General features: G+C 50.2%; 1 protein-coding gene across 9 annotated transcripts in view; it reads right to left on the bottom strand.

Moving 5' to 3' along the window:
• Positions 1-3,644: 3,644 nt before the first annotated feature.
• KLHL3 (kelch like family member 3) overlaps positions 3,645-16,986 on the bottom strand; it is a 133,825-nt gene continuing 120,483 nt past the window's right edge. For all 9 annotated transcript variants that reach the window (XM_036897666.2, XM_057490904.1, XM_057490903.1 and 6 more), the window contains 3 exons: positions 13,940-14,080; positions 11,775-11,918; positions 3,645-8,165 (listed from right to left, as the gene is read on the bottom strand). In XM_036897666.2, coding sequence (XP_036753561.1) covers positions 8,137-8,165; positions 11,775-11,918; positions 13,940-14,080 — 314 coding nt within the window. In that variant the 3' untranslated portion in view covers positions 3,645-8,136. The remainder of the gene's footprint in view (positions 8,166-11,774; positions 11,919-13,939; positions 14,081-16,986) is intronic.

The raw sequence follows: 16,986 nt of genomic DNA on the forward strand, positions 1-16,986 counted from the left end.
ATGTGTGCACTCCTGTGTACACGTGTGGGTGCCTGCATCTTTCTCGTTATGCTCCTGTCTCCCCATTTCTGTCTTGGCATGTTTCAGGCTCTCTCTTGCTTTGTACGAACCTTACACCGTTTTCCCCAGGGCCCTGAGTTCGCCTGTCTCTCTCTCTGTGGGTGTGTTTCCCTCTTCACTCCCACGCCCACCCCCGCTAGCACACCATACTGTCCCTGCTGTTCACCAACGGTGTCCCTAACAAAACTCTACCCTCGGTGTCCACAGGGACCATCTGCTTTGTTGGCACAGCGGCATTTCAAGTACCTAGCACAGGTAGGTGCCAAGAATCTTTTTGTTGAATGAATAACTAATTTTTGAACAAACTGTGAAGGGGAAAGAAAGATCCCCAGCTCTGGGAGAGACGGGGTGGGAGGTCTCTCCTAGAGGCAGCTGGGATGGGCAGGGAAGAGAAATAAAGGGAAGGGAAGTCATGTAAAGCTGCCTTTTCCAGTCCTCGCAGAGCCTACAGTTAGGGGATTCTTCAAAACGTCTCCATCGTGTGTGCTGAAAAACGTGTGATACAGGTTATCAAAAACTACGTTCATGGGAGATGTGGGTTCAAACCCAGCTCCCCACCATCGCTTAGCCTCTGAGCCTCTCCTCCCCACCAGTCAAGTGGAAACAAGAACAGGACAGAGCAACGAAACGCTCGTACGGATTCAAGAGCCCTCAGCTTTCAGAGGAGGAACTGAATCCCAGAGAGACAGGAGCGCCCTGCAGGTCGAAGAGCTGTGAACGAGGCCACCTTCTGCCCCGGGCCAGCGGCAGACTCCGGCACCGGCGGAGAGAGCTGGGCCCTCCAAGCCACCCAGGAGCCTGGACCAGCTGTGAAGCTGTAATGACCACAGGAAGGGAATGCGGGAGAGGCCGGGCCTGCCACGACAGGACCCCTCCTCCTGTATCCTGGCCCGAAAGAGTCACGGCCTTCAGGCCTGCAGCCACGGCCTTTCCTCGGCCCCAGAGCAACCTCTGGCGCAGGCAGGCGGAAGGGGCCCCAGAGCCTCCACCGGGCTCACCGGGGACCGGGCTCCACCTCAGGCACTAACAGGTGACAACAGCCAGCTGCCTTCTACAGCTCCAGGCCCCCGTCTCCCCATCTGCCAATTCAGAGGCTGGATTTGACGGACATCTAAAGTCGCAGCCAGATGCCCCTTCCCGTGGGCCCTGCTGTGGTGCATTGTGGGGAAAGCCACCTGGGGGGAAGGGGATGGGCTACGGGGAACACAGACTGCTCAGCGAGAATCACACGAGGCAGACAGAAACAAAGACTGTATATTAAAATCTAGCTAGCCAGGTTCAAAAGACCCTATTTGTAAACTGCAGAAAAACAAGTTGGTAGAAAAACTACCAAATATGATTTCACTCTGGAACACCTCCTGGATAACAGGAAACCAGGTCAACCAGGTGAAGGGGAGGGAAAGGTGCGTGTGCTCAAAGCACTCATTAGCCCATCAGCCCCCTGCCAGGGCTCTCTCAGAGGCAGCGGCAAGGCCCAGAGCGGGCAGGCCCAGGCTGGCCAGTGTGCATGCGTCTCCAGCCTGGCCCCGGGCTGCTCCTTGAGGGCCAGGCACTGGTGCCCTCCCGGCTCCAGAATGCACCCCTAGGGTGCAGCCCTCCGGGACCCGAGGACCACACAGCTCAGCAAGCCGCCTCAGCAGGACGGGGCCTCATGAGCCGGGCAGCCCTTGTGATCCTGTGATCCTCGGCCAAGCGCCATGGGGAAATTAAAGTGCCCAGCACAGGGCCTGGCACACAGAAAACGTGGAATAGCAGCTAGCTGCTGTGATTATTGAAATAATTGCAGAAGAGCCCTCTTCCCAGACTGAACCTTCAACTCAATTGTGTGTCAAAACCGTAGCAGCTTCCATCCGGGTCTGCCCCACTGCCCAGGGCACATGCTCAGGCTCAGCTTTCTGGGCCTCCTCTGCCCCAGGGGGACACAGATTCCTGCTGGCCTCGCCGCCCCACTGGAAGGCCGTCGTAGCGCTCAAACACGTCTGCCCTCATTATTCTGAAAAGGTCAACTGCTCCATAGACGCAAAGAGGGAGCAGCGCCAGCCCTCCCACTCTTCACTCAGCTGTGTGGGGTGAAAGAATAGAGGCCACCTCTGGGGACTAGCCCAGGGGAAAGGAGAGAGAGTGGGGGGCATCCTCACAGGCGTTCGCTCCTTCTCCTGTAAATGCTTCCTGAGCACTGATCAAGTGCCAGGCACCTGAGACCCTGAGGAAGCCAACAGGCGATGCCTCCTGGGAGCTCAAAATCCACTTTTCTAAACGTGGGGAGGGATCTGGCTGAAAGGTTCCCACTCGTCCCTTAGGTCTGGCTTAGGAGCCTGACCCCTCTGGGCTATATCCATCTGTCCCCTGGCACAGGGCAGAGCCTCTCACCTCCCCAAGGAGCCTGGGACCGTCCAGTCTGTCAACCAGAAGGGGAGCCCAGGTCCCTGAGCAGGCGGATTTGAGAATCGTAGCTCTGGCAAGTCCCCAGGCCCACCTCGTGAGAGACTCGCCTCCCACACTGCGAAGCCCCGCTTAGCTGGTGTCTTACTCTCTAGACCTGGCTCCCAGTGACCCCAGGTACCGGAGAGGAGGGGTCCAGAGAAGGGCGAGGCAGGGCCACCCTTAGGGGACACCCAGCCTTCAGAGTGGCAATGCCACCTCCCTCGGTGATGGCCATGGGGACTGAAGATGTAATCGCGAAGCATTCAGCAGGGTGTCTGGCATAAAGCAAGTAGGCCAATCAGTAGCGGCTGCTGGTATCACCATCGCAGTAGCCAGCGATGGAAGACGGGGACGCTGTTGGCCAGCTGGCCTGAGTCTTGGGCCTCGGTATTTTTCCTGAGCCATGCGTGCACTTCTCAGGGACGCCTGGCGCCATCCTCGCCTCGGCGCTCCTCAGCACCCCTCCTCCCGTTACCTAATCACGGCTGTAGGACTAAGGCCGCAGACGCTGCTGTGCGACCCATATCCCGGCTCCCGCCCTTCGCAGCCCTGCTGCCACGGGCAGGCTGAGGCTCTCTGCACTGCGTATCTTCATCTGTGAAGCGAAGGTAGTGACAGTAACTTGGGGGGCCATTATGAGGATTAAGTGTGTTGATGTAAATAAATAAAACACTTAGAAAAGTGCCTGGCACATAATACTCAATAAATGTGAGCTATGATTATTACTTTATATATATCGATATTATATAAACATATTTAATAAACAGGTGTATAGATTTAATACAATATTGTTAAAGTTTATATATTTAATAATAAAAAATATATAACAAAATGCCTATAAAGTCTCTAGGTTTTCTAAAAAATTTCCGAAAATCAATGCTTACTTACATTGTCCCTGCCCCGTGCCCGAGGCTGGCACACCCACCTGGCAGTGGTCACCAGGCAGCCGCCCACACCACCAAACCCTGAGGAGGGGCTTTGTGGGTCCGGCCCTGCACTGGGGCTGGAGAATAGAGACCAAAGGAACCCACGCCCTGACAAGCAGATCTTAAAGAAAAAAAGATATTTTTAATCTGAAGACACACACGAATAAGTCTATCCTTTGCACATCTGAGACATAGCAGAGAGGCTGGGCCACAGAAATGAAATACCGAGAAAGGTTCTCACAGTTCCGCTTTTATTAAAATTAAAGTAACAAAGGATGGGAAACTAGAACTCAACTCCTGTTAAATAATACATTTGAGCAATGGTTTCTTCAGCTATCATGGTAATGATCGAGCAGGGGACAAGTGTTCTCTCACAAGGTACATGGTCCCTAACACACAAGCAGAGGCCACCAGGTGAGGGACCCTGCCATGCGATGTGCTGTGTGGGGTGCCAGTGATCAGGCCCGCCTGCCTGCGGGCACCCACAGGGACATACATGCAGTATCGTAAATACTTCAAAGAAAGTATTTAACACATCACGTACAAATCAATCAAGAAGTGCAGAAAGGGTCCTTTATTGCCACTGGAAAGGGGAAAAATAATTTGCAATCTCATAACCAAAGGCAGGAACACAGCACGAGGGCAATTTGTTTCTCCAAACACCAGAGTGCCATGCATGCCTGCCTGGGCTGATGCCATAACCCATGAGTCTGCACAGGGGCTCTGAGGTGGTGATTACCCACGACAGCAGAAGGCTCTTCCATGCCCGAATGTTGGAAGTGCTGCCGGCTCTCCTTGGTCAGTAGACATGCAGCACGGCTGAACATGAGGGGCTGAGGACTCTAAACAGTGCAAACACTTTTATAAAATACATTCCAGCCTCCTTTGCTTCTCCAGGCAAACAGAGCCTTAAAACCTCCAGCTAACCGGAACATGAGTTTGCTCGGCTTCCCAACTTGGTCCAACAAGGTGCAAACGGGGAAGGACGGACACAATTCAAGCGGCACCTGTCCCAATAACAAAAATAAAGATTTCTCGAGATGAGGCTAATGGCACATAAATACACAAAATGGAGCCGAGAATATAAACACAGCTCAAGAAACAAGGAAGTTGTAAGTGTAGTGGGAGTGTCTGCGGAGCACATGCCTCACACATGGAGATCATGAGGACATGAGGAGTGAGCCCTCTTTGCAAGTTCACAGACAAGCTGCTTCCAGAGGGCATGTCACCCAGCAGCAAAGGCCCTAAGCTGTTGGCAGCTTCAGAAGAACAAGAGGACAGAAAAGAATGAGGACTGGTCTGCAGGACCTAGGAACCTCTTGGGAGGATGGTGGCGGGCAGGCCTTTCCCTGGGGCTTCTCAGCACAAAAGCAGGTCAGGCTCAGTGCTAGGCAGTGAGTGACAGCTGCCAGGAAGACGGCCAACCAGCCTCACCCCTTTCTGGAGGACTCCAAAAGGAGCGGACAGGCAATACAGATGGGTTAAGTGCTGAGTCGGGCTAAACCTGAGTCCCTAAGCAATTCCAGAAACATCAGTAATTGTGTGTTTCAGCAATCTCTCTTAACTATGGTGTGAGAAAGAAGACTCCAAGTCAAAGAGACTCATCTACCGAGAACTGCTGGACAATCAGTGTTTGGATGGCAAGAAGCAAAGGGAAGATAGCTGCAGGCGTGAACTACGTTTGAGAGTGAATGGCTTAGAGAACAGAACATTTCATCATCATGGAAAATAAAAAGCAATTCAAATATTCTGAAAAAAATTATCTTATAAAAACATCTACATTAAAAGTTTAGCCTGAAAGCTATAGCTTCAATTTTATAAAAAGACAATCTTTGAAAGGATCTGGCTCAGGAATATCAAACATTACACAACAGATATCAAAGTAAGACAGCTCAAAAAGCATCTTAGGGGATATTGCAACTGGTTAGTCATGAAATAGAATTAAGTATTCTTATTGCATAGCAGAAAATGAGGTCACTGTCATTTGCATAATACTGCAACTTTTTAGATGGAGAGATGCCATTGGGTACTTATGAGAAATCACTTTGAAATTCAGAGTCTCACTTCTGTGCTCACCAAATCAGTATCCCAGTAGCGTCTAAGCTGCTTCTAACCTTGGGCCACAATTCCATTTCACCACTGTGATCAGATTTCAGATACACCACTGGCCAAGCTGCAGTCACAAGCAGTTGTGGCCACCCAGCACACAACCAGCACAGACTTGAAAATAAGTCTGTCATGTCCACTGTGGAGAGAGACTCATACCGGGTGGTAATGAGAGATCGGGTTTCAGATGGCATCTGTGGGCAGCCAGAGCAAACTGGCTTTTTGGCGCTGACGTCACCAGTGTTCTAGTCCCCAGGAAAAAGGACACAGGAGGAAGTGGAGCCAGCCTGCGCAGCACGACCAGCAGGCGCACTGCTTCCTAGAAGAGAGACCGGAGGTGGCACTAACAGCGAAACTCCAAAAGCAGAAAACACTGCTCGCTAGCTTCTGGGAAAGGGGCCCTTTCTGGGAGAATGACACATAATAGCCTCCCCCACACAAGCATGAAAGTCCAATTCCTCTGTTTGGGGTGAGGAAATGGGGAATTCACCTTTCATCTGAAGTCAGGAGCTGTGGGAATAGCACACCCCAGACTCCAAACCCCAACCTTATCCCCACCACACACCAAAACAAAGTCCCAAACCTTCCTCAGAGAGGGTGGAAAAACATTTGGAACCAAAAAGTTCATTCCATCAGCTTCCCCCGGGAGCTAGGCAGAGCTCTGAAACCGCAGCCGTCCGCAGGGCTAGGTCACGACCAGAGCGCCCAGCTGAAAGCGTGCCAGAGGAGACACTTGTTCCAGGCCCACAAAAGCTGGATATTTTCACTTCTTCCCAAGGCTACTAAAAATTCTGAACATCTCAGTGCTCTCTGAATGTCTCACTGAAATAACGTCTGCTCGATATGCGAAGAGGAGGTTTCCTCTTCAAGAAAGTTGAGTGTTTAGTGCACATTACATATTCAGTAAATACACCAAGTGGCCAGCTCGCCAGGGAGGCCCCTGGTTTTCTAAGTGCAGGGTCAGTTGGGGGGCAGGATGCCAGCCTCCTTGCAGGAAGTGGCCCAGTTATATCAGAAGTCCAACATCAGGGCTCATAAAGCCTCCCAACACCCTATAGGTGGACCCTGACATCAGGGAGGGTTACCCCAGCCCCTGAGGTACGAGACTGTTCTCCAGACATAAGACCTCCCCTCCTTATGCCAGAAATTCCAACATAAGCAACTTGCTAGTTTAGGAACAGCACAACTTTAAGGTTCTTTTCTTTTTTTAATGCAAATGACTCCATGTGCCATCAAATACCACCTGCTCCAGATGCTTGAAGTTCTGTCATTGATAATTTCTACCTGTGAATTAGCAAAGTTCTCATCATGCTCCATTTTTAAAATGCAAATACCCCTGAGAGAGGTCACATGTCCAGAGCCTACCACCGTCTCCTCCCTCTCAGGGAAGCAGGGAGGAGGGGATGTTCTGAGGGTTGGAGAAAGGGTCCTGGCCCTGGGATGGGGCAGAGCCCAAGAAAGGAAGACAAGAATATCAGACAGACTTGACCACTGTCATAAAGTGCCGAGGGCCAGCTTCAGCCATATACTCCTTTGAAGTCATCCATATCCATCTGAACCACACAGGACTCCCTCCAACGCGGGGGCAAAGCTGTCGTTGGGTTTGGAGGCAGGGTGACCTTTTCTTTATCCTCCAACCCAGTACACTCTTAAGAATAAAATGGGATTAAGTCTGGATAGTAAGTGTAAGTGGGACTGTCCTGTCTGGGGAAACCCCAGAAGTAGGGCCCTGAGACCAGTACAGGCAGGGACTGAAGCCTTACCACTTTGGTTTGTTGTTATTGTTTTTGATGTATATATTTTTCCACCAGTGTGTTACTCAGGGACTCTCTGAATAGCTAGTTTTCCCAGCTGAAGAGACACAAAATCTCCCACACCTGGAATCCACAACATCAAAGACCAGTGGCCCACAGACTGGGCAGTTGTCATGTGCTCCCTGGGGCAGAGGCCAAGGAGGAGTGCCCAGCTAAGGGGCTGGAGCACACATTCACTCCTAGTTCCAGCACACAGAGGGCACAGTGCCATTCAAGGATGCCCAGCTCTTCTGCAGACGGTGCCCAAAGTCGAGGCCGGCCTGTGGGCATGGGCAAAGCACTGCCCCTCTTGCCGGACATTTCTGGATACTCCTGGCTTGTCCACCTGGACCTCCAGAAGACAACCACTTTTGTAGTCTCAAGGTCCATTCGGAGCAAATCCAGAAAAGAGGTTTCTGTGATTTGATTTTTAGCATAGCAGAAGGATCAGTAGTAAAGAAATCCAGTGGACTGTCACACACACCCCTTAATGAAACACCATGTTCTACACACACACACACACACACACACACACACACACACACGTTCAGGTTCTTTGTTGTCCCTGTAGAAACAAAAAAAAAACCCAAAGGTGCCACCTGGAGCTATCAGGAACCCACTGCTCAGGGCAGAGGCCAGAACACCTCAGGGGGGCAGGAGGTGAGGTCACCAGTCTTCACAGCAGACACCATGCTGCCGAGTCAGAGGAGGGCAGTCCTCACTGCCCCACGGGCTCCTGCAGCGGGGGGCGCCCAGCTGTCACGGTCCGGCTGCTCTGAGTCTCAGCATCCCGCCCTTCCTCTAGCACCTGTCAGTGGGGGTCGGCATCACAAGGGCTTGTGAATCACAGCGACACCTACGATGAAAGGGGCAGAAAGTTACCCTCTTAGTTTCTCCAGAGTTATTCAGAGGCCCAAGGACTTCATTCATCCAAAACATCCTGCACAGCCAAGGGCAATGGGCACCATTTGCATCCAAATATCAAAGGGCCGGTGGTCTTGGGCTGCCTGCAGCCAGCTGTTCCCCACTCCAACAGCCAAGTCCCAGCGAGACACCCAACGCCCACGAGCACAGTCCCTTGGCACCACGGGGCAGTGGCCTCACGCGCACCATCACGCGGTCACACGTCCCATTGCAGCGTCTGCCCTCACCACCCCGGCACTCAGCGCAGCGGTGCTGAGCACCCTCCTGGGCGCCCACAGGCAGCAACGCTCTCAGTTTGTATCACTTTAAGAGAAGGGATGCGCAGTTCCTGTCTACTTTTAGAAGACACTGAAATGAACTAAAAAGAACAATGGACTGACTTCACAGGAGTAAGAAAAACTGAATTCCGGCCCTACCTCTGGGACCAGACAAGCTGCCTTGTGGCCTCAGGCAAGTCCACTTATGTCTTTGGGCTCAGTTCCCATACTATTCAATGTCATCTAACCGAAAGATCCCTCCAGTGCCAAACCCTGTACTTGAATAAGCAATCTGTACATGTTGCAGTTTTAGCCAAGCTAAGCCATACTCAACAGCTAAGTTTGTAAATCCATGTATGACCCTACGATCTCACTAATGGACAGAGGTTTTGTGGGGGCTGCCGCAGGCTGATTCAGCCAACACCCCTTCTGCCTGCTGTCCTGTCATAGAGGCCGGCAAGTTATGAGCTCAGCTTCCCAGACTACCCTGCAGCTGGACGTGCCGCGAGGCCCAGGTCCCGCCAACACGGTTGTAAGTCTGACGGTGCTGCAACTTGTGCTGGGCCCCTCGCCCTGCCTGGAAGAGCCCCCCGCAAGGCCCAAGGGACAGAAGCAGTGCCTGACAAGCCTGGCCCCACAGAAAGGAAAGGAGAAACTGGATTCTTCACTTACAGTCAGGGCCATCAGGCCAGCCCTGAGACAAATAATACACTCCTTCCTTATTTAAGTAAGTATCTTTCAGTTTTTCTGGTACCTGCAGCTGTACAGAATCCTAACCTACAGGTAAGGTGCAACTGGAACCTTATTTTAACATATTCCTACAATTATAAAATCTTCTGGTTGAAGATGGGATTGAGAGAACATTGCTACAAGAAACCCCAGGATGCCTCAATGATGAGATTCAGCTAGACATCCATTTCATTGCTGCACAAAGACACAGAGAAGCTTAGAGGACGGCAGTACCCAAGTCCTCAGACCCAGATGTGCCACTGACCTTGAGAAGATCTTGCCTGTGCCTCCGGCTTCTTTTTTACAAGGTAGCATTTTTTAAAAAGCAGTCTCCTGTATTGCTTTTTTATATAAACCTTCTTTTTGGTTATAAAAGTAAGATCTTCTCATTATGGGAAATTTGGAAACACAGAAGAACACATAGGAAGAAAATATTTATCCCTTCATACAAGGAGAATCACCATTATATTTTTGGAATATTTTCTGCCTTCGAAAAATAATCCCGATCATTTACTGAGGGGGTTGCTTTTGTAACAGGCAGGCACTGTGCTAAGTACTTTCCACATATTACCTCACAACAGCCGTAAAAGGCTTGCTAATTTTATTCTCATTTTACAAATGAGAAAACAGAGGTTCACTCAGACTGATTACCTTGCCCAAAGTCCCAGGGCCTGGCAGAGCTGGGATTCAAATTCAGATCTGACTCCGATATCCATTTCTTGAAGCGGGAGTTACTCAAACGTCCGTGTGCAGGACTACGTGGCTGGGATCACATGGCACACACTTACCTGTTCCATCAGGTCTGTCACAAACATTTTCGCATGACCTTAAAAAAGCTTCCAGTGCATAAATATTCCACAGATTATATTTAACTATTTCCCTCATGCCAGACATTAAGTAGTTCCCAAATTTGGGGCTATTATAAATAATGCTCCAATAACTTTGTCCATAAATCTTTGCATTTCAGGCCATTTCCTTAGATTCTAAGACAACAGATTTGTTCAGTCAGTGGGTTTGAACACAAATTGCACACTTGCTTGACTCCTTCCCAGCGACTTCTGGAGTGGGCAGACAATAAAGAAGTTGGCATGAAATATGCAGCACATGGATACAATGCTAACCACTCACACTGGAACCTTCCCCCTCGTTAGGGCACACACGGAGCCAAGTGGGGTTCCTCACTGGCCCCACTGCCTCGAACTAGAAAACGCCCTCTCTTCCTACTACAGTTTCCAGAAGAAAATGACGGTGTTAGTTCTGATAATTAACCATGAAAAGAGAATCACTCTGAGACAAAATGCCTCTAAAATCTTATATTTAGTTCATAAAAATCCTAAATGAGGAAAAAAAGTGAAGTAAGTTCCTTGCAATTGAAGCCTCATGCTGACAGAATATGACACAAACCCCTTTTAGCCTCAATGGCACCATCTTCCTCAGCACGGAAATCCAAGTGAGACAAAACAATGAACATATCCAGTGCAAAATGGGGGTAAGAATACCCCTGGAGTCCAGCTACAAACAAGATAATGACTTAAAATGCTTAGGATAACGCCTTGCATGTTGTATGTGCTCAATAAATAAACGGTAGCACTGCCTACTCCAGTTTCTGGGAAACCAGATGAAGGAGCTGGGCTACAGTGGGTATGTGTTTCCTCATCTCCCTATAGGCCCTCGACCTCAGAAGCCCCCACTCTGATCCCCCCCACTCCTGAACCTCACCAAACCCACCTCATACTCCCCAGGATTAAGCCTCCCCATCAGCCTCACTCCTTACTCCTCCCTCCAGCCTCCTGCCTGGAACACTTTTCCAGCCCCCCTGAGCTAGGGCAGCACAAAGGGCATGGACTCAGGAGTCAGACCTGGGTTTGAATTCTGACTTTGCCATATTTCAACTCATGTGGTTTTGGGCAGGTTACTTAAGCTCTCCACACCTGGGCTTCATCATCTGTAAAATGGGAGGATATAGTCCCATTCAACCAGAGGGTTTCTGGAAAGATGCTAGCAAACACATGCACTGCACCTAACACACTGGCCTGTGGTGCAGGGAGGGGGCAGCAGCAGAGGGCAGCTGGCTGTGTGACTGCCACCCACCCTCAAGGTTTAATCAAGCCCCATCTCCTCCGGGAGGCCCTCACCAGTCGTGTCCCAAAGCCTGTACTGGGTAGCACATTCCATTTAGGACTTATGTATACGTCATATCATATTTCCTGTTTTGTGTAGGCAGGTCTTACCTTTCCATTTGAATTCCTGGAAAGCAAGAAGCGGATCTTATCCCACCTGGGAGCCTGGCCCAAAACAAACCCAGCACAGCAATGAAATTCTAAAACCTCTTAACAACTCGGATCAGTTGGAAGTGGCTCCTTGGAACATGGTGTTAAGAGATGTGAGGCTACGTTCAGGTATGGATGTCTGTCGTGGGCACAGATGGAGCCGTGGTGACGTGTGCCAGTCATCTGCCATCCCTAGAGGAGGCACTCAGTCCCAAGTCCAGCACGCCTGCCCCTGCCTCGCCCGCCCCTTGCCCCAGCGTGGGGGCGGGGGCGCAGCACACTGACCCGCATAGCTGCGCCCCGTGCTCATGTTGGTGGGCAGCAGCGTCCACTTGTCGGCGACGGGATTGTAGTACTCCACTGAGGCCAGGTTGCAGGATCCGTCATCCCCTCCGACCACATACAGGAGCCCGTTCACTGCACAGACCCCTTGGAAGCAAACAGAGACCACAGGGGACATTATAGCAGGAGCACCAGGGGAAGGGGAGAGATGACAGAGAAATCCGGATTGCCCTGGGGGCACACTTGTTCCCGTCCACGGAAAATGGAGAGTTGGCTCCCAGGTCTGAGTGTGCACGACGCACGACGGAAGAACATACTGACAGCCGGTGGGTTCCGAGGAAGTGACACTTTTCACTGTTCTGACCGGGGAGCTTTCACGCCCACACGGTCCCGCGGATGCTCCCAGCCAGCCCGACCCTGTGCTGTGCACGGCACCACGGATTCAGGCCCCTCCACTGCATGCTGCCTGCCCGTACGCGCCACGGAAAAAGGCAATGGGGGAGTTCATGTGTGCTGCTCCTATTGCATGCTGTTGTGGTGCTCATGGTTGGGTCTATGATTCCTTCACAGAATGGAGTCTGCATGCACACAGTTCCCAGGGCGGGGGCACCCCTCCCACCCTGCGCTCAGAGGGAGCTGGTGTTGGCGCAGGGTCTCGGGCAACAGAGACTCGAGCAGGAAAATGTAATTACTGCTCATCAAGACTTTAAAAGGCCATAGTCCAATATACTGGACATATTCTTTCAAAGCTAGATTAAGGGATTGGTGATGCTCAAAGTAGTAATTATTAGTGTTGGTGAAGACACTCAAATACTGGTGAGAGTGTAAAATGCAGCACCTTCCAGGATGGCATCAAAAGTGCATGTGCTCCCTCTGACTAAAAATTTCACTTCTGGTCTTTTATTCTAAAGAAATTTTAGGTGTGTCTACTGATTAACTCTGAGGACCACTTATAATAACTAAAGCATTACTTACAGAAAATATGGAAATAAATGTCCAATAATAGACTGGTTACTTAAATTATGATATAGCCATTTAAAATACTATCATGTAAATATATTTAGTTCTATGATAATACATTTATAACAGTTGTAGATTTAAAAAGCAAGTTATAAAACAGCACGACGGTATGATTCCATTTCTGCTATAAAAAAATAGAAGTATCTCTATGTAAATGTGTATATACTCACACATTTACGTCTAAACTTAGTTCTCAGGCTCTACAGAGACTAAGCTGTCTTAAGGATCTGCAATTTCTCACTCATGTGGCTTAAGGCCAAATGCCAAGTTATATCATCACAGCAGGCTTAAGGCAGTGAGCAAATTAATTAAGTCCACTGTTTACACTTTCAACAGATCAGCTACAAATGGGTTCAGCAAACAGGTAATTTGAGTATAATGGAAATAAATCTGCCTGATAGTCACCTGTGTTTTCTTTCCAGCCTGGGAAGCTGAGCTAAACCAACGCTTTCACTGAGTAAGGGGACACAAAGCGAAATATACCACATGACTCACAGGGCCAAGTTCTAAAAAGCAACTGTCTAACAGGAGTATCAGGCCCCAGGAATAAAAGGCTGAACGCTCTACAGCAAATCATTCCCATGGGAAGGAAGGGCGGGTGGGTGGGTGGGGGACAGAAGGGAAGGAGAGACATGGAGTACAAAGAGGACTAGGGGAAGTGCTCCCACTAGAAAACCAATCATGGGTCTGGTTACCCCTAAAAGAATGAGATTGTTTTCAGCGGGGAGGGAGAGGTTCTCATAGCCAGGCAATGGCAGAGAAAAGATAGAACCAAGTGTCATTTTCTGGCCGTGTCCACACAGCCCTGTGCTCAGCTACCCAACAAAGCCAATGGGCAGGGGGCTCCAATGGCGACCGGAGGGCTTTTCTGAGTCTGTGTCTGTGTGCCCCTAAAAGTCACCACCGTTCACTGGAGGGAAGGAGCCACTGCATCTAAGTGGGGGGCCCTGCGGGTAGCTGTTGGGGCTCCAAGCTGCCTCCTCTCCTAGCCCAGAGCTTACCTGGCAAATGGATGCTCCCTGTTCAGGGCACAAGCTGGGCCCAGGCTCCGGGAGTCCCCCCAACTGCCTCATTTTTAAAGCTCTTTATTTGCAGAGAAAAAAAGACTCACCACCCCCAAGGGGAGAAGGAAAGAGCAGTCACCTTACCTGCATTGCGCCGGCACATGTTCATGTCTGCCACCTGCTTCCAGGTGTTTGTTCCAGGGTCATAAACCTCAACGCTCTTCCTCACCAAGGGCCCGTCGTGGCCGCCCGTGGCGTACAGCTGCCCGCTGAGGACACCAACCCCTGGAAGGCAAAGCACAGAGTTCCAGCCGCAGGCCGACTACAGTGGCCAGAAACTAGGAGGCCTGGCGTGCAGACCCGGGCAGCCGTCACCAGCACGGTGACCGGGGAGGGCTCTTCTGCTCCCCTGGACCTCAGGGTCCTCACCTGTAAGACAAATACAATGGCACCCTGCCTGCCTCGTAAGCTTGTCAACATCAAAACCTTGGAAGATAAAGCAGATATGATCCCCTATCTATTTAAAGAAACATAAATATACATATATAATATATATGTAATGTATGTATAAAATGGGAAGAGAGGGCACATAGGCAAAGAAAAAAAAGTGAAAAAAAACCACCAAAACATTAAAAGTAGTTATTTCTAGGTGGTGAAATTACATTTGTTCTCCTCTTTGCCTTATCTGTGTTGCCTAGTTTTCTATAATATTGTATTGCTTATATTCCTCAGCCTTATCTTAGATGGGTAAAAAGAATTAAAAACAGAACCTAGCCACACAGCAGGTGTCGGAGATCATTACTACAGAGGCCTCCCTGTTTGTCTTAAAGGAGGACCTGTGCTTTCTGCCCACTTGCTCTCCTCCTAGACTGCACAGGGCCATTAAGTCACCCACGATATGTTGATAGGCCTGAGCTGAGTCCCGGGACTGACTGCATCATTTGCAAGTTTTAGCACAACCTTTTAAAATCTTTTAATGCAAGTCAAGAAACCAAAGCCAGAATGAAGGAGGGTGGCGGAGTACCCAAGAAAGAGCAACTGACCTGGTGGCCAGGACAACCTGGGTTCCGGACTTGTGTCTCGAACTCGCCCTGCCGGTGAACCTTCCCCTTTCTGAGCCTCAGTTTTTGCATTTGTCAAGTGAGGGTGCTGGACTAGATGGGCAGTTCCAGTGGCCCATGGACTACTCCACCCCACAGACGGGCTACATCTCAATCAGGTGGAGAGATTTTGAAATGATAGATTCCAGAGCCTCACTCCCAGAGACCCTGGTCAGGAACCAGGACAAGTGCCCCATGTGACTGGGATGCACAGCCAAGTTTCAGACCCAAGGACTCGATTTCTAGAACATAAACTTCGTCTGGGTAAGGACTGTGTCTTACCAAATCTGTTTTCCTGTGCCTGACGGTGGTGGTGTTTCTCCTGCAAACAACAAACTGTAAAATCCCATCCAGCAGCTATGCCGGTGTGTTTCCTATCAAGCGGTTCCTCACAGTTGCCCCAAACGGACAGCAGAGGGTGGTGTTGCATCAACAATGGCTATCTAATGGCCTTAGACTTAATAAAACTGTGTGCTCCAAGCTGCCTCGCCTTCTCCTTCCACGTGTGTCGCAGGAACCAGCACACCGTGGGACCCAGAGTTGGCCCCTTTGTCCCACAACCCTCTGTGGCATTGCCCACACCTGCTGAGGAAGCAAGTGGCCTTCCAGGCACTCGGACACTGACACCCTTTGCAGCCTCCTCTGTAAACATTCACACACAGGCTCCAAGACCTAGAGCCACGGGGGCTCCCAGAACCTCTAAGGGCCTCAAGTGGCCAAAGGCCGAAATCTCTGAATCTTCAGCCACCAAAGAACACTCACCATGACAAGTGTGAGGGTTCCCAACTCCGGAAGTGAGGCCTCCCCAAGTCTAGGGACGTCCACCACTGAACAAAGGCCGACCCGGGAGCCGGAGACCAGGGTTTGGATGGTAATGTGAGGAAAGAGCCCATCTCTGAGAGAGAGCCCATTCCCTGAATCGAGGTCACTGTGCCTCTCCGGGACACAGGCAGCAGAGCTGTCACCGTCTAGGGCCTCCGGCCCGGGTGAGGGGCAGGAATGGGCCAAGTAAATCTCTGCTCAGCAGTAAACCCTCGGCAGCCAGGCAGAAGCTGAGCAGCATCACCTGCACAGGCAGCCTCACCCACAGATGAGCCTGGCCTTTCTAACGCAAGCCTGTGCTCGGTTCTCCGCGTGGGGCTGCCCCTCCACACTGCTGCTTGAGCTGTTTTCAGAAGTAGGCACACGTCTTAGCACTGTTCCCCTCCTCCTGGATGAGCTGCCCCTACATCCCTGAGCTTTGAACTTGCTCTCACCCCTCAAGTCACAGAGGATCACTGGGAAATACAAGAAGCCTCTACCACGACTCTATACACCAAGATCACTAAAAGAGCTCCAGGAAGGGAGAAGAACATGGGATGTGTGAACTGAACTGGCCCAAAGGAACATCTGCAAGCCACTCACTTCCCATCTGAGGCATCAGAAGCCAGACAGGCGGAAGGGACTTGCCCAAGGTCTCACGGCAAGTTCCAGCAGACCAGCACCAACACCAGGCCTCCTGACTGCCAGGCATCCGCTCCATGTTCAGGAAGAGCCAGCCAGTCAGGATCGGCAGAGACAAGCTCCCTGGAAACAGCATTCCAGATATAAATGTTTCTTAAATGCAATCATACAGCATTTTCTTTCCTATCCAGTGAGCACACAGATGTCCTTAAAAAATATTAAAACAGCGTAGTATTTAAGGAATGCTGGGGAAATGTCATGTGTGTGGCACTATAAAATGAGATCACAACTCAATCTTCAAAAACACAAAAAAGAAAGGCCTTGAGGGCATTATGTTAAGTAAAATAAGTCAGAGAAAGACAAATACGTATGATCTCACTTAAATGTGAACTTAGAAAAAAAAAATTCAAGCTCATAGATACAGAGAAGAGATTGGTGGTTGCCAGAGGCAGGAGTTAGGGGGTGGGCCCAATGGGTGAAGGGGGTCAAAAGGTTTTAACAAACTGCCAGTTAAAAAATTTATAAGCAAGTCATGGGGATATAAGGTACAGCATGGTGACTATAGTTAATAATACCCTACTGCATATTTAAAAGTTGCTAAGAGAGTAGTTCTTAAAAGTTCTCATCACAAGTAAACAAAATCCTGTA

Source organism: Manis pentadactyla, chromosome 13, assembly GCF_030020395.1.
Source record: "Manis pentadactyla isolate mManPen7 chromosome 13, mManPen7.hap1, whole genome shotgun sequence".
Taxonomy (NCBI): Eukaryota; Metazoa; Chordata; class Mammalia; order Pholidota; family Manidae; genus Manis; species Manis pentadactyla.